Source organism: Canis aureus, chromosome 20 (assembly GCF_053574225.1).
Source record: "Canis aureus isolate CA01 chromosome 20, VMU_Caureus_v.1.0, whole genome shotgun sequence".
NCBI lineage: Eukaryota > Metazoa > Chordata > Mammalia > Carnivora > Canidae > Canis > Canis aureus.
The window spans coordinates 45856527-45884094 of NC_135630.1; the positions used below are offsets into that span (position 1 = coordinate 45856527).

General features: G+C 40.3%; 1 protein-coding gene across 3 annotated transcripts in view; it reads left to right on the forward strand.

Annotated features, from left to right (window-relative positions):
* Positions 1-27568, forward strand: part of LOC144291971 (uncharacterized) — a 147978-nt gene that overhangs the window by 75435 nt on the left and 44975 nt on the right. For all 3 annotated transcript variants that reach the window (XR_013359512.1, XM_077861779.1, XM_077861778.1), the window contains exon 5: positions 16516-16600. Coding sequence is in view for 2 of the 3 variants with exons in the window: in XM_077861779.1 (XP_077717905.1) it covers positions 16516-16574 (59 nt within the window). In the remaining variant the exon portion in view is untranslated. The remainder of the gene's footprint in view (positions 1-16515; positions 16601-27568) is intronic.

Consider the following 27568-nt stretch of genomic DNA (forward strand, 5'->3'; position numbering starts at 1 on the left):
ACATAATGATAAAAGGACCAATCCAACCATTGGTTATAAGAAGTATAAATACACACCCAGCACTGGAGCACCTAAAAACATAGAGCAAATATTAACAAATATAAAGAGAGAAATTGATGGTAATACAATAATAGTAGGGAACTTTAACACCCCACTTACATCAATTGATATATCATCAATACAGAAAATAAACAAGAAAACAGTGTCTTTGGGGGTGTCTGGGTGGCTCAGTCAGTGAATCATCTGCTTTCAGCTCGGGTCATGATCCCAGAGTCCTGGATCAAGTCCCGTATGGGGCTCCCTGGTCAGTGGAGAGCCTGCTTCTCCCTCTCCCTCTGCTGCTCCCCCTCCTTGTATGCACTCTGTCTCTCTCTGTCAAATAAATAAATAATAATTTTAAAAAATCTCTATATAAAAAAGAAAACAGAATGACACATTTGACCAGAAGGACATAACAGGTATAGACAGCATATTCTATCCCCAAACAACAGAATGCACATTCTTTCTAAGTGTATATGGAACATTCTCTAGAATAGATCACATATTAGGCCACAAAATAAGTCTTGATAAATTTGAGAAGATTGAAATCATACCATACATCTTTTCTGATCACAACAGTATGAAACTAGAAATAAATCATAAGGAAAAAACTGGAAAAATGCAAACATTTGGAAATTCAAAAACATGATATTAAACAACCACTAGATCAACAAAGCATTCAAAGATGAAATAAAAAAATTACCTGGAGATGAATGAAATGAAAGCACAACAGTCTGAAATCTTTGGGACATAGTAAAAGCAATTATTATCATCATTATTATTTTTTAGTAAATAAAAAATCTCACTTCAAGAGAGAAATATATAGTGACACAGTCCTATCTCAAGAAATTAGAAAAAACTCAAACAACCTAACCTTATACCTAAAGGAACTAGAAAAGAAGAGCAAACAAAGCCCAGAGTGAGTAGAAGAAAATAATAAATATCAGAAATGAATGACATAAAGATAAAAAGAAAAAAAAATCAGTGAAATGAAGAACTGGTTCTCTTAAGAAAATAAACAAAATTAATAAACTCTTAGCCAGACTTACCAAGAAAAAAAAGAGAGTCAAAATCAGAAATGAGAGAGTACAACTGACACCACAGAAATACAAAGGATTATAAGAATACTACAAAAAATTGTTATGCCAACAAATGGCACAACCAAAAAAAATGGATAAATTTCTAGAAACACGTGATCTAAAACCGAATCAGGGAAAAATAGAAAATCTGAACAGACCAATTACAAGCAATGAAATTGGTAATCAAAAAACTACCAAAAATAAACCTCCAGGACTAGATGGATTCAAAGAGGGAATTCTACTAGACATTTTAAAAAGAGTTATTATCTATTCTCCTCAAACTCTTCCAAAAATAGAGGATGAAGGAAAACCTCCAAATATATTCTATAAGGCCAGTGTTACCCTGATGCCAAAACCCGACAAAGACACCACACACACACACACACAAATAATAAAAAAATAAATAAAAAGAAAAAAAAAGGAAGGAAGGAAGGAAGGAAGGAAGGAAGGAAGGAAGGAAGGAAGGAAGGAAGGGAAGGCCAATAACCCTTATGAATGTAGATGCAAAAATCCTCAACTAAATACCAGGCAACTGCATTCAACAATGCATGTGTTAAAAGAATCAAACACTGTGATCAAATGGAATTTATTCCAGGGATGGTAAAGATGGTTCAATATTCACAGGTCAATCAACCTGATACACTACATCAACAAATGGAAGCATAAAAATCATATGATTATCTCAATAGATACAGAAAAAGCACTTGACAAAATTCAACATCTATTCATGATAAAAGTTCTCAATGAAGTGGGGCCAAATAAAGGTCACATATGACAAATACACAGCTGACTTCATACTCAATGGTGAAAAACCAAGAGGTTTTCCCCTAAGATCAGGAACAAGACAAGGATGTGTCCATTCTTACCTCTTTTATTCAACATAGTACTGGAAATTCCAGTCACAGGAATAAGAAAAGCAAAAGAAATGAGACATCCATATTGCTAAAGAAGAAGTAAAACTTTCACTATTTGTAGATGACATGATACTATATGTAGAAAACCCCAAAGACCCCACCAAAAACTATTAGAAGTAACAAATGAATTCAGTAAAGTTGCAGGATATAAAATTAATACCCATAAATTGGTAGCATTTTTATATGCTAGTAATAACGTAGCAGAAAGAGAAATTAAGAAATTTCTCTCACCATTTACATTTTCACCAAAAGTAATAAAATACCTAGGAATAAACTTAACCAAAGAATTGAAAGACCTGTACTCTGAAAACTAAAAAATACTGATGAAAGAAATTGAAGAAAACACAAATGGAAAGATATTCTATGCTCATGGATTGAAAGAATTATAATTGTTAAAATGTCCATATTACCCAAAGAAACCTACAGATTCAGTGCAATCCCTATCAAAATACCAACAGCATTTTTCACAAAAGTAGAGCAAATCGACCTAAAATTCCTGTGGAACCACAAAACACCCTGAATAGCCAAGGTAATCTTGAAAAAGAAAAACAAAGTTGGAGGTATCACAATTCTGGATTTCAAGATATACTGCAAAGTTATAGTAATGAAAACAGTATGGTACTAACACAAAAATAGACACATAGATCAATGGGACAGAATAGAGAGCATAGAAATAAACCCGAGATTATAGCATCCATAATCTATGACAAAGGAAACAAGAAAATACAATGGGGAAAAGACAGTGTCTTCAATAAATTGTGCTGGGAAAACCAGACAAATGCATGTAAAAGAATGAAACTGACCACTTTCTTACATTATACACAAAAATTAGTTAAAAATGGATTAAAGATCTAAATGTGAGGCCTGAAACCATAAAAATCTAGAAGAGAATACAGGCAGTAATTTTTCTGACATTGACCATAGCAGCATTTTTCTAGATATATTTTCTGAGGCAAGAGAAACAAAAGCAAAAATAAACTATTGGGACTACATCAAAATAAAAAGGTTTTGTACAGTAAGTGAAAATATCAATAAAATGAAAAGGCAACCTACTGACTAGGAGAAGATATTTGGAAATGATAATAAGGGATTAGTATCCAAAATATGTAAAGAATTTATGCAACTCAACACCAAAAATGTCTGACTAAAAATGGGCGGAGGACCTGAATGAACATTTTTCTAGAGAAGACCTATATGTGGCCAACAGACACATGAAAATGCTCGACATCACTAATCATCAAAGAAATGCAAATCAGGACCACAATGAGCTATCAGCTTACACTTTCAGAGTGGCTAAAATAAAAAATACAAGAAATAAGTGTTGGACAGAATGTGGGAAAAAAGAACACTTGTACACTGTTGGTAGGAATGTAAATTGGTGCAGCCACTGTGGAAAACAGTATGGAGGGTCCTCAAAAAATTAAAAACAGAAACACCATATGATCCAATAATTCCACTATTGGATATTTACTCAAAGAAAATGAAAACACTAATTTACAAAGGTATATACACCCCTATGTTTATTACGTCATTATTTATAATGGCCATGATATGGAAGTAACCTAAGTGTCCGTCGATAGACAAATGTGTGTGTGTGTGTGTGTGTGTGTGTGTGAGATATACGCACACCACATTATTCATATATATATGAATATATATGAATATTTTATAGCCATAACTAAGGATAAGATAGTGACATTTGAGACAACATGAATGGATCTAGAGGGTATTATGCTGAGTGAAATAAGACTGAGGAAGACAAATACCATATGATTTTGATTTTTTTTATTTTGATTTTTACATGATTTCACTCATGTGAAATCTAAAAAAAAAAGAATAAACAAGCAACATAAGTTCTATGAATACAGAGAACAAAGTGATGGTTGCAGGAAGAGAAGGGGGAGGATGGGCAAAATGAGTGAAGGGGAGTAGGAGATACAGGCTTTTAATTAGGGAATGAATAAATTATGGGAATAAAAGGCACAGCATAAGGAATACAGTCAATGATGCTGTAATCGTGATGTATTGGGACAGATGGCAGCTGCACTTGTGGTGAACATAGCATAATGTATAAATTTGTCGTATCACCATGGCGTATGCCTGAAAGGAATGTAACATTGTGTTTCAACTACAGTTGAAAACAAGAATGCAAACTGAACTTTGCAGCTGCAAATAGTTGCTCTATCTGCTCTGACTAAAAAGTCTGTGTAGGGATGGGTTAAAACACTAGCTTCACCAGAAAAGTCCCTCTAACCTGCTTTGAATATATTGGCTTGTGCAAATACTGGAAATTTTTAACTGGCAGGAACAGAATTCCCACCTAAAGCAGTTTAAACAGTCAGGAAATTTAGTATTTCTCATAACAGGAGGTAGGGCAAGCCCCAGGCACAGTACCCTAACCTAATCCTTGAACCTATGGCTCTATTTCTCTGCAAGTCTTCGTGCTCCCCCTCCTTGTGCTCCCCCTCCTTACCCTCATCAGTGTGTAGGCTCAGTCCTAAAGAGGACTGCCCTCAGAGTTTCAAGAGGGCTGAATTAGCAGCCAGGACTAGTGATGTCTGTTCTGTGTGAGTGAGAGAATAATCTTTCCCTGAGTCATGGACTAAATATTCCATTTCTTTAGTCTGACTGGGTCAGACCGTGGGTCCCACCCTGAAAAAAATAGCAATTAACAAGGGGAATACTCTGTACTGATTGGCTGAAGGCAGGATACTTAAACCAATTAGTGACAAGAAGGATAGGATTGCTGTGATTGGCTGATACTAATCAGGGCTCTTTTCTGCAGTCCGGGCTGGTAGGTACGTTGCCTCCCCAGAGGACTGAGATTCTAAATATGTTAGTTAGGTCTAGGGGTGCCTGGGTGGCACAGCAGATTAAGCAGTAGACTCTTGGTTTCAGCTCAGGCCATCAGGGTGGTGAGATGGAGCCCTGTGCTGTGCTGCTTGGCTCCGTGTTCAGCGAGGGAGGCTGCTTGAGATTCTCTCTCTCCCTCGCCCTCTGCCCCTCAGCCACCTGCTCTTGCACTTGTGGGTGCTCTCTCTCTTCCTCTTAAATAAATACATCTTAAAAAAATATTTTATTTATTTATTCATGAAAGACACAGCAACAGAAAGGCAGAGACGTAGGCAGAGGGAGAAGCAGGCTCCAGGCAGGGAGCCTGATGTGGGCCTCTATCCTGAGACTGCGGATCACGCCCTGAGCCAGGGGCAGGTGCTCAACCGCTGAGCCACCCAGGCGTCCCTAAATACATTTTAAAATATGTTATGTCTAGTACAGTTTGGTCTTGATGAATCAGAATGGATACTAGGTGTGAACAACAGTAAGCCTGTCTGTTGTGTTCTGATTATCAATCCTAGATAGGTAACCACAATGTGGGTTTTCCTAGGAAGGAGGAAAGGAGAATAAATCCTGGGTAGGCAGCAGGTGACTAAGTCTGTTATGTCTCTAGCTGAGGTTAGGCTTAAAGGACAGCTAAGGTAATCCCCAACCTGTTTTCTAGTCTGACAGCTTGATATGTGGCCCCAGTGATGACGGCCCCAGGCAGTCTTTTAACATGCTGTCTTTAAATCAGTCTCTTCTAAAAGGTGAGCCTAAATGTCATCTGAACCAGGCAAGTCCGACTACCTCCTATGTGGGGGACCTGACCATGAGTCAGTCAAGTCAGGTCTCTGTTTAGTGCCAGGACAAAATAGAATTGCTTGACACATAGACAAAGTGAGTTAAGCTAGGCTCTGCCTAGAGTGATCTCCTCGCCCAACTAAAAGCTTTAAAAAAGTCCTTCATCAGGGGGTGCCTGGGTGGCTCAATCAGGTAAGCATCTGACTTTTGATTTCAGCTCAGGTCATGATCTCAGGGTTGTGAGATAAAGCCCCACATTGGCTCCATGGTCAGTGTGGAACCTGCTTAAGATTCTCACTCCCCCTCTGCCACCACCCCCCATGCTCTCTCTATAAAAAGTCCTTCATCAGTCTTTGGTTTACTCTATCCTTAAAATTCCTGTGGAGCCTAGGCAGGTTAAATCAGATACAGGTCTGATTATGGGAGATTTTGAGAGGTATATGGTTATATCATTTTCAAGTATGGACAGTAAGTAGATTAGATTGTAAGAAATGTGTTATAAAGCCATATATATATATAGCTTTTAAAATTTAATATATATAAATGTATTGTTTATAGTGAGCTTATCAATTATTTGTATTTAATTATTTGCTTTGAAAGTACTTATGGTGGCTTGACACCAGTGTGTTCAGCCAATTACTTTAACCTTTCCCCCAGAAATCTTGTTTGCACTATTGATTTGGACTATCAATGCAGAGTCTGAAGTAATAAGGTTTTGGCCTATTCCTGATTTTGCAAGGAAGATTGAAATCTTATGTGTTCATCAGATCGATTTTTTATTGGACACACAAAAGGGTGTTTGGTCTTTGGGTGCTAGCTACTTGCAGAGTCAGCTGGAGAGAAGAGTTTTGGTTTTTGTAGGTTTGTTTGCTATTATTATTGTTTGTTTAAGGATAAATGTGGAGCCATATTGCTAGGATATATTAAATGGAAGTGTAGAGGGATAGTTTGCACAATCTGAATGTGAATAGTCAAATTGGTCCCGGAAAATTAGCTATATAAAGGCTGGCAGTGTAGCCAAGTTAATGGAGCATTGGCTCACAAGAGAAACTGAGTTTTGCTTTGTACTAGCTGGCTGGTGACCTTGGACAAATCACTCAACTTCTCTGAGCCTTAGTCACTATATCTAGAGTTTTACTAGGCCACCAGCAGCAAATACTTATGGCCACATGGAAGATAGAAAATACACATGAATAAAGAGGCCTTGAAACAAAACAAAACAGAATATAACAATAAAACAGAAAGCCAACAAAACCCCAACTTTAACGAGAGACTGTTGGGCAATGGAAGATGGTGGGGGTGGGGACAGACCACAGCCCCATCTAAAAGGTGAACCATTATTCAGCTTCAAGTTGCATGCAGGCCTCAGGTGACCAGATCTTTTGATTTTTTTCTCTTAAAGAGAAGCTGAAAAATCCAGATTTTATGCAAAATCTTTTCTTTATTTTGGATGAATGTTCTTAAATATTGGATGAAACAATAAACCTGTGTGCACCAACACTCTGTAAACAAAATGAAATTTCCCGCTGGGCTAAATTCAGCCTGGTATTGCTACTTTGCAAGGTCTAGACAAGATGAACCCAGAAATCTGTTGCAGGTATAGAATGCTTTGACTCTGTGACTTGAATTTAGAACATCTCCTCAGAGTCATACCAGCTTTGATTTGGAAGAGGTCCTAACAGGTAAGTGGGTTGCCTCTCATGCACTATCCCTTGGCAATTGTTACCTAATCTCTTTAGCTGTTCCGTAAGACAGACTGTTCTGAAAAGGGACTCTGAAGGTCTTCCCTGAATGAAGAAGAAACACCTTGTCCAGCAACTTCTCTGATTGGTTCTAATTCTGTCATCTGGAGCAACACAGCATGCAGTGTCTTTGGTGTCTTGGAGCTTTAGTCCTGGGTGAGCCTGCTTCCATTCACTAACACACCAGACAGCTGTTTCCTGGACAGTCAGACTCTGAAAGGTCTTAGAGCACAGAACACGGGATGAACTAGAGATGTTTTTCTAAAAGAGAATTCAAACAGATCCTCTTCCATCATCACCGTGTGCTGTGGGTGGAACAAAGTCTGGACTGCTCATGGCGAGCCACAGTTCCTTCATCTGGGCTAAAGGGGAGGGTCCTAGGAGGTGTGGACTGGGAAGCCACAGCTAATTTGGTGGGTGGCATGAGGGTACAGGTGTGATGTGTCTTCTTCAGAGGGTCACCATTGTGAGATCTTTGTTTTCTAGGATGGGTCATCCTGGGGGTGTCATTTTATCCCAGAAGGGTAGTAATGTACTTGTTTCCATTTCTTACCTCATTATAACCTTAGGACACTTTCTCCCCATCCAGGACTGACCTGGAATCACTTTATCCCATGTAGTCCCTTGCCAGGCTTTTTAATAGAGAGCACAGATGGGGCTTTTGCTCCCTCCCACAGATGGAGGGAGATGGGGAAGTTGCTGTTGTTTGCCCCTGTGTATGTGTAGTTCAGGAGGTGCTTGGAGCAAGAGGTGAATGCCTGGATGTGGGTCAGTCCTGAAGAGAAGCAGAGGGGCTCAGCTACAGTTCAGAACTGTTCTAGTGTGTGTGTGTGTGTGTGTGTGTGTGTGTGTGTGTGTGTGTGAGAGAGAGAGAGAGAGAGAGAGTGAAATACTTCTTCCTAAATGTGACTGTGCATTATAGTAGAGTCTTCATGACATATTGTGCGAATAATCCTTCACATGCTCTGTGATTTGACCCATAAGGCCAGAACAGGGAAATTAACTAGGTGTAATAAATAATAAAGAATCTGGTGAATATTTAGGGTCTGGTAATGATGATAAATCAGGTTTGAAATGTTCCTTGAGGTGATTGTGAGATTCTGAGAAATGAATCCAGAAAGATTGATTAGAACCTATTGCTGTTCAGAAAATCTACTGCAAAAAACACAGGGAGGTATTGCGAGGCTAATAGAAAAGGCGAATACAATCCACCTTGGCCTCTAAAAAGCAAATGAGTGTAATCAACAAATGTCATTGCTTTTATGGGCAAATGCATAGAAGAGCAAGAGAATCCCCAAAGCACCTGGGGAAAGTGTTGATTTGATCAGTGAAAGCAAAGAATGAACACATTTGGCTTTCTCTATGGTCCTTACTTCCTTTGAAGCTTTATTGATTCATTTATTTGTATATTTGGCTATTTATCTGTGCAATTTAATGAAAGGCCTCTATTGAAGAAATAAAGCTCTATGTTTTTAAGAGTTTGTGCTGCCAAAATTTGTTCTTTTTAGGGTCACATACTTGTTTTTCAGCTCTTGGTGTGAAGATTCATATCTTACGGTTTGTTCAGCTGTACTAGGTGGGGGTTTATGTTGAATGCTTTAGTGATGTATTATCCCATTCTTCTAAAATCTGGCCCAACTTGTTTGGTGAACTTAGTAGTAACAAAATACCGACCCTTTTGGAAGATAACGGAGGGAAAGAGTAACCCTAATCCTGTAGTTTTTTTTTTTTTTTTTTAAGTCAGACAAAACCTTAGCTGTTTAAAGGAAATGGAAGCATAAAGAAGCCATGTGGGCAAGAGTGGTAGTTAGTAGAATGAATAATTTGTGATACAGCAGGAAGAAGATGGGCTTGGGTGCAGAATTGTCTGCATGACTTTGGGCAAGTTACTCAACTCCTTTGGGCCTGTTTCTGCCTGAGTAATATGGGGGGAAATATGGGAGGAACAAATTTGTATCTCTTGGAAATTAAAGTAGAAAACATGGGTCAGAGCCTATCACTGAATATGGCACATAGTGGCTCCCTTCTTCTCACTTGGTGGCCTTCTGTCTTCACATATTTATTGTTCAGTCCTTGGCACATAATGAGGACTTAAGATTTGTGGGTTCATGTACAGAGGCTGGGAGTCAGCATTCTCCAAAACCCTGGTGGCAGACAGCCTGCCTCAATGCTGCTCTCTGATCTCTTGTTTGGAATCTAGAGTAAATTATGGGAGCTTATTTGAGCATCATGCTTCAGGGAGAATGTATGGTGCCAGACACAGTCCTTACTCTCATCCCACACATATTCACACAGGCAGGGCATGCCAGGCAGACCTTTGTTAGTGCATATTCTAGGATCTTCCCTGTCTCCCCAACCCTGCTCCCTGGGATGAAGAGAGGTAGGTGATGGTGGTATACCAGGTTCCAAATTAAAGACTAGAGTTTGAAGAAGTTTGTCTTTCCTCCTTCATTTCATAATTTGAAGTATGAATAGAAATGTCGATGCTGTGTAAATAAATTATTTGATTAAACAGGACATCAGTATGGTCAATGGTTAGACTTGACAAGAAACTCGAGGCAAGCTGGTAATGGTTTTCCTAATTTACTTGAGGATGAATAACGCAGGAAGCTCATCAGACTCATCCACAGATAGATTTGAAAGAATTTGATTCCCAAAACTAGAGAAGTAGTTGAGAAGGAAAAATACTGCCATGAAGCTGGTTTTACTGCTAGAGAAATCTGGAGCTGCAAAAAGCCATGTTAAAATCACATCACAGATCTGTCTTTAGCCAGAAGCAGAAATTAAAAGTTAAAGAGAAATGTCTCTCTCAGACCTGGTTTTATTACTCCACTTCCATACTGGGTGGTCTGTTTAAAGATTGGCCCATTAAAGCTATTGTGCATTAACAAGGCTCTCCCCCAATGGGCCATCCCAGTTGTGTGACTCCACTGTTTGACAGGAAGTGAGTTATCATGAGAAGAAGGCCCATGGGTGAACAGTGGTATGTCACTGCAAGGGTTTCTAAAAATATGCATGCTGTCTTCAATTGGCTGCAAATTATGGCTAATTGAGGGCACTGGGGGCATTTTATGACAGATGAATATGCAGTTAAGATGCCCTGCTGTCCCTGAGAGGAGATGAAATGGACAACTATCTTTGGAATATGAATCACTGTGTCAGACCTTTGGGATATTTCTAGTGGCTGCTACTCTGAGGGAAAAAGGATGAGACTATGATTACCCATTACTATTGGCTTAGTTTCATTGATTAGATTAGCACTGTCCTGATGGGAGACCACTATAGTATAGACCCTTCTCCCTCTAATCCATCCTTCTTACCCTCCTACAAATATGTTAGGCAAAGTTCTAGGTTCCCGAAGATACATCGGTGAGCACCATAGAAAAAGTCCCTGACCTTATGTACAGTGCTTATGTTCCTTTCTCTCTCTCTCTCTCTCTCTCTCTCCCTCTCTCTCTCTCTGTGTGTGTGTGTGTGTGTGTATGTAGAGGGAGACAAACACTAAAACGAATATATGTTTTTTTATATACACATAATTATACCCATCAGTCTTTTTGTCATTTAAAATCTGATCTTGTGATCAATTAGATATTAAAAACCAAGTAGAGACATTTAGGACCTGTGAAATCTTTCCAGATACTCCCTACTACCTCAAAGAATAGCAAAAGGGACAAACTACAAAGTGTCTGCTTTTTGGTTTCCAGGTGTATAGTCATGGGCCACTTCTGAATTGGACAATCAGATGGAAGCCTGGGAGCAGGAGGCAGGTGTAGTGAAACTCCAAAATATTCTTGAAGAGTTAAAGGACCTCCTCTCTCCCACTCTAGGAGCCAGGCAGGTCTTTAATGTCAAGAGGAACTCTAGGGTTTGATTCAAAACAGGCTAGTACTAGAGGCCCCCTGAGGCTTAGCCTCACTTTGATTTGGATCAGTGGTTCTCCAGGTGTGGACCAGGGCAGGATCCCCTACTTGCACCAGGTCACCTGGTATGTTGGTATCTTTGCTGCATAAATAGGAATTACCTGGTGTCTTAGCTCAGGCTGCTGTGATAAAATGCCACAGTGGCTTGATGGCTTAAACAACAAATATTTATTGCTCATAGTTCTGAAGGCTGGAAGCCTAAGACCAGGGTGTCAGCATGGTTGAGTTCTGGTGAAGACTGTCTTTCAGGTCATAGACTGCTGATTTATATCCTCACATGACTGAAAAAAAGTGAGCTGTGTCTCTGGCCTCTTCTTATAGGGCCCTAATCTCATTCATGAGGTCTCTAACCTTATGACTTAATCACCTCCCAAAGGTCTCACCTCCAAAGGTCTCACCTATCACATTGGGAATTATACTTCAACATATGAATGGGGAGGGTACACAAACATTCATTCTGTAACACCCCCCCCCCCCCCCCGTTGGTGTGTAACAAATTACTACAAATCTAGAAGCTTAAAACAACCTACATTGTTATCTCACAGTCCCAGAGGTCAGGGACCTGGGCAAGGCTCACCCAGATTGTGTCCTCTTATGAGGCTACAAATGAAGTGTTGTCTGCCCAGGTTGTGGAAGAGCCCACCTGTGGAAGAATGTTGCCACCCAGGTTGCTGGCAGGATTCACATCCTTGTGGTTGTCAGGCTGAAGGTTATGCCTTTTGGCTGGCAGAGGCTGGAGGCTGCTTCAGCTCCTAGTGGCTGCCTACAGTTCTTGGCCCACTTAGGTTTTTCCAACATGGCCACTTATTTGATCAAACCAGCAAGAAATTTCTAGAGTGAGTCTTCTGGCAAGATGGAGTCTTCTATAACAATCTAATCATAGAGGTGATTCCATCACTTAACATATTTCATTGGTTGAGAAGAAAGTCATGGGTCCCACACATACTCATGAGGAAGAGATTACACAGAAGCATGAGCCAGAAGGATGGCATGGCTGGGGGGAGCCAAACCTGGTTTACCTGTTAGAAACAAAATAAATAAAATAATAATATAAATAAATAAAATCTTAAAAAAAAAAAGACCGATGGATTGTATGAATGTCAGTATCCTGGTTGCTATAGTATAGTATAGTTTTGCAAAATGTTACCATTGGTTACAACTGCATGTGACTCTGATTTTCTGAACTAAAATTTTAATTAATCAATAAAATAGAGCCTGGATTTCACCTTTTTTTTTTTTTTTTTTTTTTTTGGATTTCACCTTTCACACCTCATCTTTGCTGTCCTCAGTCATCTGGAGTAGATCTTTATTAAAGGACCTTTCTTTTTTCTTACCCCCAAGCTGTCTGAGGAGGAGGTCTTAACTTTGGTTAAGTCACTCCCCTCTTTTTACAGAAAGTGTTCTCCTCAGCTGACTGGCATTGTTGGGTGAGAGTTTTGGACATGGAAAATCCAGCAAGTTGAGATATGGAGTGTCTTGGGAGGTCAGGGAAACATAGCTTCCACTTATTTCAGGGTCACAACCTGTAGCTGCAGTAAATCAAGAGCAAAAGCAAGACTCCAAAGGCATACCCCTGGATAGCTTCCTCTTGCTCCCCACTGAAAAAACTAATATGCTGCACCAAAAGAATGGTAGATAGATTTACTTCTCTTGTGACATCATTGCACCATGTGGTTCTGACGTTAGTAGCATAATTATTAGATCAAGAAATCAAAAAGCAGCAGCACTCTGTCCTGTTCATCTCTAGCACAAGGGTTTACAGTAAGCATTTGTTGAATGAATGAGTGAGTGAATGAATGAATGAATTCTGAGGCTGACTTTATTACTGCTCAGTTCCACTTGGGGGAGGAGGTGTCAGAAGCAGTGGCTCTCTAAAAGAAATGATACTTGTCAAGATCCATTTCTCAAGGCTGGAATCAGTGTCAACATAATATTGTTTTATTTTATTCCCACTGATTTGCATTGTAGGTGTTTGCTCGGGGTGAACAATTACCTTTTTTTTTAAAGCTCTATCTATCTATCTATCTATCTATCTATCTATCTATCTATCTATCATCTATCATCTATCTATCTATCTATCTATCTATCTATCTATCTATCTATCTATCTATCATCTATCATCTATCTATTTATTTTAGAGGGAGAGACCTAGCGCACAGGGGGAAGGACAGAGGTAGAAGGAGAGACTCCTAAAGCAGACTCCCCGTTGACTGCAGAGCCTGACGCTGAAACCACGACCTGAGCCAAAACCAAGAGCCACCCAGGCACCCCCTGGTTGAGCAATTCTTTTTCTTTTGGTTGAGCAATTCTAAACAAAAGTTAAGAGTGTTTAAAAGTATTGAGCTAGATGCTTGATGAGGAAAGCAAATTTAACCTTTTGGATCATGGCAAGTTGTTACTTCTGGATTTTTAATATTAGGAAAAGCATCCTTTTAACAAAATTTGAGTTTAGGATTGGAGCAGGAGCCCTTGCTTAGCTGGCAGCCTTACCATTCCTTTCAGGTCCGTGATGCCCCCTACCACTCTGCTGAGCTATCTTCCCAGGGAGGTGACTCATGCAAGATGTTCTGCAAATTCTTTCTGATTGATGGATTGAAGCTACACGTCATCTTCTCAGCATCTCAATAAAGCCAATTCTGCTTAGAACAAATCACTTTATTCCTTCAAGAGTTCCACTTTATGAGTTTTTGAATGCAATGTCTTCATTGAGAGAAGCATATCTGCAGAAGTAAGTATTAAGTGGTCTACTGTATAGATAAAGGAGGGTTGTGTTTGGGCCCCCAAGGAGTATACATTCCAAACATGAGTTTGAGTCACTGGCTCATTTAGCCTGGTATCTAATGGGTGATCAACCAGCCTAACCAGGTAGTTGTACTGGGTAAATTTCTCACCTCAGCACAATAGGCCAATAGGTCTTCTTATCTTGATGACTGATGGTCCTGTGGGCTGACTGCTCTTGGGGCACAAACCCCTAGCTTAAAATGTGCCCTGTGGGGGGAATCCATATGGACATGGCATTTAATAGAGAATATTCTTTTTTAAAAAGAGATTATTATTTTATTTATTTATGAGAGACAGAGAGAAGGGCAGAGACATAGGAAGAGGGAGAAGTAGGCTCCTCTTAGGGAGCCCGATGATGGACTCAATCCCCAGACCCGGGATTAGGTCCTGAGCCAAAGGCTCAACTACTGAGCCACCCAGGCATGCTTAATAGAGTATTCTTGATGTTCTTGTGGGATGTGATGATGATAGAGCCTAGGTGAAGTGTTAGGAACCAAAGTTCCAGACACCCACTGTGGGAAGTTGCTTGACTCTGGATCCCAGGGAGATCAGGGGAGGGACTGGGGCCAGCCTGAAGTTGTGTATCTGTAAGGAAACATTATCTACTGAATCAACACTGTGTCTTACATTATACATCTATAAGTCATATAAATCCTGGTGTCTAGGGTAATCAGAATAGGAATTTAAGGCTTTTGAAGTCTCTTTTGAAAATGGCAAAGGGTGGAGGGTGGAATGGGGAACAAATCCAGCCAGAAAATATAATCTTGCTCTTTGCTCTCTGTAAACTCCCACAGACTTTTCCTGATACTTAGCGGAAACCGCTTCTTCCTTCACTAGTCTTCACTAGTCTTTCTTGGTCAGCTCTTTATTGTGTACACTCTCTAGGTTGTTTGGGCTGAGTCATATGCAAACATCCCCCCCCCCCCCCGCCTCCTCTCATATGCCCTCTTAGTTTATTACTGGTGATCTGATCTCCAGAGAAGAGCACAGGGCTGGACCTGCACCTTTAAATACTTCCTTTCTCCAGTAGGGCATGGTTTAGGGTGTAAGACAGAAAGGGGAAAGACTGCAACTTCTATACTTTAAAGTGTTTTGTTTTATTTCTATGGCACATGACTTTGCTAAATCTCAAGTGTGTTTAGAGTACTGTTATGATAAAAATAATAGAAATCTGTTTAGGAGGTCACTGAATTCACAGAAGCTTTTCATCATTTATATTTTCCTGATCAGTAGGATTAAAATTTCAACTACTATCAAGTAGGGGAGCTGTGAAATGTTTAGATATTAAAATAAGGTTCTTCTCAAAAGAGAGAAATCTATAGGTTGAAAATGCCACTTTTTTTTTTTTGATAACTGTCTCAAGTTTTCATGGTTTAAAAAGTGTTTTGAAATTTAGTTTTTTTCTGATTTAGCTTAACCAATAAGGGGGTAAATGATCTCACTCAGCAGTATACTTATAACATGAACAGATTGATTAACTTAAATAAAATCCCTAATGGAATAGTTTCTCTAAGCAATAATTATCTTAGTTACCACAAGCACTAGGTGAAAGGTCACGGGGAGACTTTTTAGGGAGATCAGGTTGGCATGTCCTGCACTCATTGATTATCACAACAAGTGGGGAAAAAGAAACCCCCCAAACCAGACATTCTACACCTCCTGAAGTGATGCAGTAGGAACTCACAGTATTATCTATGGCATCTTGTTGCTAGAAATATCGAACCTAGATGTCTCTAGATCCAACTACTAGTTTCTAGAAAATGCAGCAGAAAGGAAACATGCTGGATGAAAACCAGTGATGCATTCAGTCACTGGACAAATGACTAATTTTCTTCAACAAATAAATGATATGGAGAAGAAAGGGAGAAACAGCTGTTTTGGATTGAAAGAGACTTAAGAAGCTAACAAATGCTATTTGTGGACTTTGTTTGGCTATTGATTTGAACAAATTGGCTATAAAAATACATTTTTGAAACCAGGGAAAAATAAGGCAGGTTATTAGGTGATAATAAGAAATTCTTATAAATTTTGTTGGATGAGATAATGGCACTGTGGTGATGTTAAAAAGAAAAATGTCTCAGTCACTTCGAGATACATGCTGAGGTATTTATGGGCAAAATGGTAGGACATCTGGGATTGGCTTTGAAATGTAATAAGAAAAAAGGCAGGGGGCAGAGATAAAATCAAAATGGCAGACTTGTTGGTAATTACTGAAGCTGGGGCTAGGTACTTGGCATTCATATTCTTCTCTTTCTACTTTATATATTTGAAAAATTTCCATAATCAATGGTGAAAGTATAATTGAAACACATTCTAGTTTCTGTTTTTGTTTGAAGGCCTTAGAGACATGCAGCTGAAGACATAAATCATGGAATTGGCCATGCCTCTTGTTGATACTTCCATTTTTCTTTTTTTCTCACAGATATATTTTGTGTGTCTTTGGGATTAGGAAGTAGGAGTGCTGCCATCGGGCTCTCTTAGTTGAGAACAAGGATCCAGAGGAGGTGGTAAGTGCTAATCAGCTGGGGGAAATATGGGAGGGGCGGTGCTAATTTAACTGCCCGAGGGCTTTTGAGTGCTATGTTCTGAATGTTTGTATCCCCTCAAAATTCACGTGGGAAATTCCAACACCCAACATGATGATGTTAGAAGGTGGGGTGGTGATTCAGGAGGCCATTAGGTGAAGAGGGTGGAGCCCTGACAGATGTGATGAGTACTCTTAATAAGAAAGACCCCATGTCACTTCCGAGCCCCTTTTGCCATACAAATATATGATGGGAAGTCTGTGACCCAGAAAAGAGCCCTCATATCACCATGCTGGGTAGTCTGATCTCAGGCTTTCAGGCTCCAGAACTTTGGGAAATAAATATTTGTTCTTCATAAGCTACTCAGTCTGCAGTTGTTTGTTATAGCAGCTGGTACAGACCAATGAACTGGGCCATGTTTATTTCCAATGTGTTTCCTTTTTCTGCTTAGCTTGAAGCCACAGACTATGTCTTAGCTCTTGAGCTATCCTCAGTGCCTGCCAGTATGTCTGGGCAAAAGTTGGACACTTTGTAAATGTTCACTTGCAGAGTAATTAAATTTCCACTAGTTGGCACCAACTTTTTCTATGAGTGACCTGGTTAAGGCTTTAACAAATCACCAATGCAATAAGAAAGTTAATCTAAACAAATCCTTAGTCTTGAAGAGAAAATAGCCACTATAATAGGTGTCAGGAACATTATGCCAAATCAATACAGATCATCTTCATTATAGGTAGGCACTGGGCAGGTTTGGAGACGGAGTCACTGTACCTGCTTCTCAGCCTCATGAATTCTCATTATCATCTCCCTGGCAATAACAAACAAGTATAAAGCTAAGAACTAGTTTCTTAGGGAGAGTATTATAGGTGTGGAGGCACAGATTACTTGCAAATGAGGAGACAAAAGGGGCTTCAATAAAATTGCTTCCTATCAAGTGTAATAAACATGTACAATAAGTTATTATTAAGGATCTTTGAGGCAGGCCACATTAATGAGGTACTGAGACAACTAAATGAGATTTTAAGTAAAAAAAAAAATCCCACAAAACCAAGAAGGCTAGAATAAAGATGAATGTAAAGAAGAGAGGAAAATGGAAAATGAAGGAAACAAAGAGGAGCAGATATGATGAAAATTGCCCTGCCATCCTGTTGGCAAGAGTGAAAGCAAATCTAATGACTTTCTCTGCTTTCGGTTTTAAAAATAAGACACATTTCTCAGATATGAAATGTGGTCCATTATCTGCCAATGCTGTTCTGAGTTGTCTTCAGGCAGCAAATATATGCCATAAAATAAACTTTAAACTCTCCACCCCCTCCTTTTTAGGAGTGGCACAACTCTAGCTGTTTGGAAAATTGGTTTTTGATGACAGTTTTTCTGCCCTTGCTAGAGAAATTCATTGATGAGTGTGATGTGTGTGTGTGTGTGTGTGTGTGTGTGTGTGTGTTTGCTGTGGTTCATGGATTTTATGATGAACACCTTTTTTACATTTTAACATCTCTGGAACCCACATGTGTGTGACAGGGTTTAACTGGCAGGATTTTTTTTTTTTTCCTTTAGTGCTGGTTTTCAAAGTAATGTTTCTTATTATAATTAGCCACATCTTAGGTTGTAAATTTGATTTATTTAGAGGTGAGGTGGGGGTGGAGAAGGAAGAAGAAAACAGAAGTGGAAGAAAATTTGATGCCATGTATAATGGCATAATTCAGAAAAACTTTTTTTCTTTAATTCTTGTTATTTGTATGACCATTTGGGAATAAAAATGACATTTACTTGTATTCTTTGAATGAATCCATGAAAACTATTAAACTCTTCCTTCTGAATTCTCCTTCACTTTTTCCCCCCTACTCCTTCTCTGCTTCTCATATACTTGAGACTTTGGCTTAGTGCAAAGTTGCACACTTGCAACTTCCCAAAAGGTGCACATGACTTAGATTAACTATTGATTGGAGAAGAATCAGTCATGACAAGACCTGAGAATAGCACCAGAGCCATACCGTAGTGTGGGACACAGAGGTTTTTTGATATTTCAGAGAATTCCACTTCTGCTAAGTCCAAACACATTGACGTGTGCCCAAGCTGTACTTCTGCTTCTCTTTCGCATTTTGGGTGTTCTGGGCACAAGCTCATGCTCAATGCCAAGCAATTGCAAGCTTCAGCTCTGCAACTGTGAAATAAAAGAGCCTTGGTTTTCTCCTACTGGGAGGAATGCTTTTAACCCTTCAGAGCAATTCCTTTTGTTCCTTTCTGTAGCTACAGGTCTTTGGGACTCCCACTTAGAGGTGAAGACATTAACTATGATGGGCTCAGTTGGCATGTGTGTCATCTCACACACAGAGAGAGGCAGTGAAGCTGGAAACCCAGTCAGTTCTTAGTACTTTCAGGTCAGAAGTCTTAAATGTTGTTTTCACGAAGGATCAGGAATCTCTTAAACTCATTTTAATTTTGTGATACAGCTGAACTCAGATGAATGTGGGATAGCCTGCTGTGCTGGTGGGTTCAGCAAGATGACACCACTGAAAGTTATGAGGGAAAGAGCAAAGATGTCCCTCTAGATACTGGCTGCTGACAATTAGGCGATGAGTTTGGATAGTAGATAATAGAAAGCTGGAGTATACAGTCTCTGGCCATATCTATCACTCTGACAATGGACAAAAACTTAGTGAAAAATATTCATCAAGGCCATTGAACCAAATTAGTATAGGCAAGGTTTAAGAGTTCTGGCCATACACTCATTGCAGACAGTAGAAATTTGGTGATGTTCACTCATGCCCTATGGAAGTGTTCTTTTATGCATCCAGTCTCATCAGACCTAATCATTCTTTGCCAGAAACCAAACAAAATGTCACCTCTCTTTTGGAAAGATTTCATCATTGACAGAAACATAATTTCACTTATCCAGCAAGAGAAATGTTGACACTGACAAGAAGATAGTACCTTTTACCTTCAAAACTGTTTTATAGGAAACAATTTAAGTTAAAATAGCTTTTTCCTTTTTTTCTTCAATTTTATCAGGAGTGATTACTCCCTGCTGCTGCTGTGCCACGTCAGCCCACATCTAATAATTGCCCAAGATGGATCTTATCAGTTTCTGATTTAAAATAAAGGTTAAATATCTGGAGGACAGGTTCTGGGGTTGGAGCCTCTAAGGGGACCTTGGGTAAGGTTTACTGTCCTGGTAGGTTAACCTCGTAGGTGTAAGGAAGTAGAGGGGACATGAAAGCTCAATGCTGTGAGAGCTCCAGTGCTGGGGCTGCTTCTGAGCATCACCGCTATGTTGAACAAAGTCCCTGCAGGTAAAAGAGCTGTCCCAGGTCCTTAAGCAAAGACCTTATGGAAATAGGGGTAAGGACTAAGTTAGGCAGGAGAGAACTAAGGAGAGTGATTAAGGGAGTTGGCTATGTGTCTATGTTCCCAACTAGATGTGGATATCTTTGTGGTTAGAAGTATGCCTTGGGCATCAGACTGCCTACCTTTAAAATCCTGCTTCTCCCCCTTCCTAGCTCTGTGACCTTTGGTGAGCCATTCTTTCTGAGCCTTAGTTCTCTCATCTGTAAAATGAGAATAATAATGATTTCTACCCCATCAGAGGCTTTGGTGATAATACATGTAAATCATTTAGCTTAGTTCCTGTCAGGTAGTAAGTGCTCAATAAATGTTACGCTAGCTTTTTATTCCTTCATCAATCATATTTCTCTTTCTTATCAGGCTTGAACTCTTCTGGGATGAGAATTGTATCTTATTCATCATTTTACTTTTGAATTTTCTTTCACCTCAGCGGCCTTAGAATGGACCTAAATGTGGTTTTGCCTTGCTTCCATGACATCCTCCTCCCCTTCTATAACATAGTTCTCTTTAGACCTCTCACTGGCTGCTCCTTCTCAGTTTTCCAAATCCAGGTCTCTAAACATCAGCTTTTTGCTTGGGCTTCTCTCTCTTTATTCTCTCTCTCAACTCCAGAAATGATGTTCCCTGAGCTGATCTCTCTTCTGAGTTCTGGACTCACATAGCTGGATTTTTACTAGACATCTCCACTTGGATGTCTCACAGACAAGTCAAATTTCAGAAACCCAAGAGCTCAAAATCAAACTATTGTTCCCCTTCTTCCCCCTCCTTTTTTTTTTTAAAGATTTTATTTATTTATTTATGAGAGAGAGAGAGAGAAGAGGCAGAGACACAGGCAGATGGAGAAGCGGGCTCTCTACAGGGAGCCCAATGTGGGACTCAATCCCGGGACTCCAGGATCATGCCCTGAGCTGAAGGCAGATGCTTAACTTTTGAGCCACTCAGGCATCCCATTCCCCCTTATCAAAATATCTCAGTGTATGGCTCCACTATCCATCTAATTTCTCCGTCAGAAACTAGAACCTATCTCCTTTTCATTTCCCATATCCGATTTATTAGCAATCTCTTTTGGCTCAGCCTACAAAGATCTCAGAGCCAACTCCTCCCCTCCACCTCTATGCCACCACTCTAATCTGGGCCATCTTTGTTTCCCTTCTGGACTATTGTGGCAGCCTATAAACTGTTCTCCCTGCCTCTGGCAGACCATTTTCCATGAGCATCAGGGAAATCTTTTAAAAAATAATTATATCATGTCCTTTCTTTGATTGAAATCCTTCATGGCTTCCTACACACACAGCATAAAACCACAAGTCCCAAGAGAGCTTACAGAGCCCTGCAGAATGGGACCTGCCTGATTCTTAAGCATCCTGCATACCCATTTCCTACACTCAGCATTCTCTAGTCAGATGAGCCTTCTTTAAGTTGTTTTATGCTCTGGGATCTTTTCCTGGGTTATGCCTGATTTTGGGAGTACCCTTTTCCCAGGCTGCCCCTCCCATTCTTCAGAGCTTGTTTTGAATTGTTGCCTTCCAATGTGGGCCACCATTTCCTTAGTATTCTCTGTCCCAGCTTCCTTCATATAGCCCATTCCACAATTTGCAATTTGTAATTGCTTTATTTTTTCATGTGTTCCTTTATCCTGCCAAAGCACAGAGATCACATCTGAGTCATTTGTTGAGGTATCCTAGTATAGTACCTAGCATGTAGTCAGACTCTGTGAATACTTGCTGAATGAATGAATCCAGAAGAGTGCTCACTAGATAGATATGCATTGAATGAATGAAAAAAGTCATGTATAAAAGTATGATTCTTTTTAGGATTGATGGCATTGTTACCAATGCCAATTAGATTAATTAAATTAATTAAGCTCGATGGGTACAGAATGGTGTAGGCAAAGATTGGGGACTGTGGTGTCACTTGAATTGTGGCTCTACTTCTTATTAGCTTTGTGACCTTGGAAGTGTTTCTTAACCAGTCTCACTTTCATATTCTTACCTATAAAATGGGGAATTAAACCTCTTGATTTCAGAGGATGTCATGAAATAATGTATGTAAATCCCCTGGCTTAGAGCTAGCACAAGAGTGTCACTCAATACTCAGTCATTCATTTCTTTTCTTCTACCAGATACAAAACTCTGTGGAGTTTCAGGCATCAGCAAGTTGGTGAGAGGATAGTTTTGGAGGAGAGACATATTCTAGGTGCCAGCTTTCTCCTTTCCTCTCCCTCTCTAATCACATTGCATTAGGAATGTCAGGTCAGTGCAGGAAGCACACTTTTTCCAGCAGTGGAGGTTGCCAATCATTGTGGAATTTATAGGGTAGGTGATTGCCTTTGCTTTTTCTTCCTCAAAGTTTCAGATTTCAAATTCTCAGATCGTTCTGTTCAGAATATGACTATATTTGGAGGTAAAGCCCAGTGCCATTTCCCCCCTAATTTTCTAAACTGTTTTACAGCATAGTTATATGTTATATATTGACTCCTGACTCCCACCTCCATGATCTAAGAAGTCCACTCACATAGATACCTTGAGGCTACTAAGAGCTCCTAACCCGATTTCTATAAAGTACCATTGTCTTATTTGTTCGAAACACTGTTCTCTTCTCCTAATTCTGTTCTCCTGAACAGGTGATTGAGCTTTTCTTAGGATCCTCACTACTTTCTCTTGCTTGGCTTCTGGACTCCTTCCTTTCTCTTTTCTATCTCTTCCTTGTCCCTGTTCCTACCATCTTTCTTGATCTTTCTTCCTCAATCTCTCTGGTCCCTTATCTCCACTAATTTCTCCAGTAAGTGCTCTCTGGGCCCTCCCTGAGTAGTACAATTGGCGAAGCAAATGCTTACATGCCCAGTATGATATCTCTGGGTCTATCAGTGATTCCAGCCACAGATGTGAAGGACAGTCCAAGCCCTTCTTGCTTTTCTACCTCAGGACCTTCTCTAATGCCAAGGCAGCCTGCAAGTGCAGGAGAGTCATCACCCCAGGGACAAGTCTCAACCATTGGGGGATTGGAGCAGTGACCCTGGGTCCCGGTGACTGATTGGATTTGGCATTTGAAGGGCAAAGAAGAGTGTGGGATAGCTGCCAGGCTGTTGAGGTCGGGAAGACTGGGTCAATCCCAGGGATGATACTGTCAAGGTACAGGTCATAGGTGAAATATCAAGTGAGGGTGAGTGACCTCAGGGCTGGATCATTATTTATTTTGTATTCCCAAGATTTAGCATAGTACTAGAATCTAAGGGTTCACAAAATGTTTGCTGAGGTAGCTAATCCATTTCTTCATGTGCCAGTGCCTTTAGGGAAAGCTTTTATGTTGATATGGTTTTCTTCAGAAAGCCAGGTGCAGCTATCCAGTCACCATAGTATTATCCTGGAGATACTGATAGATTTTTCTCTTTTATTACTTGTCCCATTGTCACACAAAACAGTATCAGATTCATAAAACTGCTATTTCCTTGTCATTTGTCAAGCCACTTTGGAAGTCGTTTGCTTTTAGGGGGAATTAATCTTCTAGAATATCAGTATTACATGGTATTTCAGTAAGCATCCTAAGTGATTCAGCAAACGTAAATTGTTTAGCATTTATGTATCACTTATATTCTCCAGGAGCTCAACATTAGTTAATTCTCATGATACTTAGAGATAAGTGTCATTTCAAGTCATGATTTGTATATGTTTCAAGTTCATAAGTGTTCTCCGTCTGCTTTTTTTGTCAGTAGCTATTTCATTTTCTGTCACGAAGACTTCCATTTAATTTTATTTACTGCATTCTTTGTGGACTTGGAACACATGATAACTTTTGTTTGATGCGCCATCATTAATTGAATAGCCTTGGGCTCAGAGCTGACCTCAAAGGTCCTGTGTCCCTGGATATGTTCCCCAGAGTTAAAGGTTGACGACAGGGAGACTAGTGGCACAGGATAAACTAGCAAGTTGCTTCATGAACAGCAGAGTTGTCCTGGGTTCTAGCTGGTCCCACCGTTGGGAGAATATCAAGTAGGTTTCACAAAGACAAGCACCCTCAGACCTCTTCCCACTTCCACCCCGGATCCCTGAGTGGAGAAAGTGTGAGCATGAGCCCAGGAGTTAATACCAGTGTGTTACCCTTAGAAACGCTTGATTGAGTAAATGAAGACATACCAGAGAGGACACTGCAGTGGGATATATGCCCCTGGAGGTGCCACAGGGTATCTTGGTCTTTGAGGATCTACTAGCTTGGATACTAGCAGAAATCACCAAAGTTAGATCCATCCAGGTATAGAACAAGGAGGCCTGCCTTTCTTCAGTTAACTCTGGCTGTGGCTGTGGCTGTGGCTGGTATGACACTTCCAGCCCAAGCACCAGAACAGATGTGAACCCCAGCAGGGGGGATGACTTGACAGATACTGCTCCATTCCAATACCATGAAGAAGCCTCTTGGACCCAGATGCCTTACAGGGATGGAGAAGTTTGAAGGGTGAACCTTGATTCAGTATTTCCCAGTATTTACCCCCAAAGAAAGTCTTGAATTAGAAAAGACCAGGTTATATTGTACTGAAGAATGAACAATTTTCCACCCTCAGCAGAAATGGAAATCCAAGAGCTAAGCTGAGATTGGTTATAAATAAATTTGTAAAAATCAATTTTGTAAATTTTATTAGACTCTTATGACTATCAAACATTTTATCAATTATTTTGTTATTATTCCGTTCAGCAAATGAGGGAATTGAAGCTTAGAGTATTAAATAACTCACTTGACGGCGCCCAACTTGTAAATGTTTTCCAGGCCAGGTCTACAAGACCCTGGACTATAGGATGCCAGGTCCATCTGATCTTTGCCTTTAACCTTTGCCCTAATTTAGCATTGGTGCTTCCTAACTTAACACCAAAGTGTTCTTAAGAGGCAGAGGAGCTCAGATGCATAGCGCTCCCGTGGTGGGTATGGATATGGGAGGGTGGGAGCTGGTTAGAGGTTGAGTCAGACACTGTAGGCAAACTGGAATTTCTTTGAGTATTTTTTAAAATTATATTTTATTCAAAGGACTCATACATGTTGTATTCCATGTATTATGTTTTCTCTACTTTTGAAATGTTTTAAATTATGTAACATTAAGAAAAATTAGTTTTCTCTGACAAGCCATATTTATCCCTCTGTCTCCAAGTATAACTAAACCAACTTTGATGAACCCTCCAGGGTACATGTACCCCAGTTTGGGAACCAGTGGGTGGCCTCAGGCAGGTATAAGTTGGGGAGACAAGGTGTAGATTCATGTAATAAAAGAAAAGAAAAACAGAAAAGAAGTGTACTTCTGTATGAGAAAACAAGGAAATAAAGTGAGAGAGAGAAAGGAGGAGAGAGGGAGATACAGAGACAGAGAGAGAGAGAGAGAGAGACAGAGACAGAGACAGAGAGACAAAAAGAGGATATTGATTGATTGATTGGCCCAGAAAGTTAGGACAGGGTGTTAAGGGAGGCTGTTGGTTCTGTGCCCTTAGGCCTGTGTGGCTGATTAGTTTTGTAGGCTAGAGGGTGACTGGGGTTAAAGTTGTTAGTTGCCATCATGTGGGTCATCCACAGCCACAGACCCCTCTCCTGGCCATACATGTGAGGAGGGTAGGTCTCTGGATGGGCTTCATGAGACTAACTTTCCTCAGGACACCTGGAGCTGGAGAAAGAATTCTCCAGTGGGTGGGATTCTGACCATCTGCAGATATATTCTGGTGTCTGTCAGTGTTCTCTTGCTGCTCCTCTCTGACTCTGGGGATACATTTTTATTCATCAGATAACCTTCTGATTCCTAATTTGTGTTTCAGAACAGAGTATTCTAGATATTGTACATGAATATTTCTACTGTTACAAAGATCATATATTTTTCTAAAGATTTGTTTATTTATTTGAGAGAGAGAGTGAGAGCATGCGTCCCTGCGCGTGCACATGAGCAGGGGAGGGGCAGAAGAAGAGGGAGAGAGAGAATCTCAAGCGGACTCCGCATTGACCTTGGAGTCAGATCCAGGGCTCAGTTCCTTGACTCTGAAATCATGACCTAAGCCAGAATCAAGAGTTGGATGCTTAACCCGCTGAGCCATACAGGTGCCCCAAGATTGTATTTTTTATTATAAGTTGATACATTAGCATCCTGGCTTATCAGCACATTACCTGTGAATTGTTTTTAGCAAACACTGGGGTGAAAAGAAGTCAGATTTTGCACCTGCATAGCTGAGGTGTAATCTCTGGGAACCACTGATTTGTAGACATGAAGACAAAGTCTCTGAGGCCAGGTCTGAGCATCTGGCCAGTGAGTTCCACCACCCTCTTCCATGTCATCTTTCTGTAAGGGATTCAATCTTGTACTTAGGAGTTAAGAATGTGGTTATGAAAATGTTCAACCTCCCTAATAAATAGAGTCATACAGATAGATAAATGACATGGCATTTTTTAACTTAGCAAACTGACAAAATAATAATAATACTCAGCGTTGGGGAGCATGTGGAGCAAATTTCCCTTTCATTTTGCTGGAGAGAGGGCAAATTAATGTAGGCTTTCACTTTTTTTTCTTATGTGGTAAAAGATTTTAAAATGCTATTGCCCTTTGCTTCACCAGTTCTACATGTAGGTATTAATCCCAAGGAAACAGATGATGATGACTATATTGTATTATAAAAGAGGAAAATCCTACACACCCTTTACTGTTCATACCCTTGAATAGGGAGTGGCTGAGTCGGTTGTGGTTCATATATGTGATGGAATACAGCAAAGCCACTAAAATGACCATGCAGCAGTACATTCGCAGGCATGAAAAAATGTTCCTCGTCTAGTTGAGTGAAAAAAAATGGACACTCTATATATAGTCTAATTCCGTTCTTGAATATCTGAGGGTATATATGGGTGCATATTTGTATATACACACATCTGTATGTTTGTGTATATGTGTCTATGCCTGTTGACAATGGCTGTCTCTGGGAAGTGGGATGGAGCTGCTAACAGAAATCTAACTGGTTCCTTAGCTTGCTGAGACATTAGGAGAGTCCTTGGCATTGGTCTACTCAGGCTTTCTAACTTTGCCCACCATCCTTGTGTTAGTGATCACTTCTTCCTGAATTTTTTAGACTTGGCCAGCCTGGCCTCTGGCTGTTCTCAACTGCTCTGCATTCTGACTTATTCCACTTCTGCCCTTCCCCCGACCCCCCGCTGCTCCCCACCAGTCCTGAGCCCCTCACACCACTGGGGTTTGATTCTTTACTAGTCCGTGAGCACTGTGGTTGTTCTTTGCCAAGCCTGGTGCCAAGACTTCTTTGCCTCTCTCCTGGCTCTCTCCGCTGTATGTATGCTTATTTAGTCAGCTTGCTGCTGTGGTTTCTTAGCTACCCGCAGTGAGGCCATGCCATCTGTTTGGCTTTTGCTCATCTCCAATGTGTTTCTCCCGTCTCCCATACGATCTCCACCACCCCCATGCCTTTGGCTGCCCACATGGTGAGACCTGTCACTCATTCCTGGAGAATGTCCAAGACAGTGGAGTTGAGTGGCAGTGAGTTCACCTTCCATGTGGGAGGACTGGCTGAGATCCAGTCTTTGCTGATGGCCCTGTCCTGCCATTCTCTATTAAGCATGACTTGTGCCTGGGGTGGATGACAT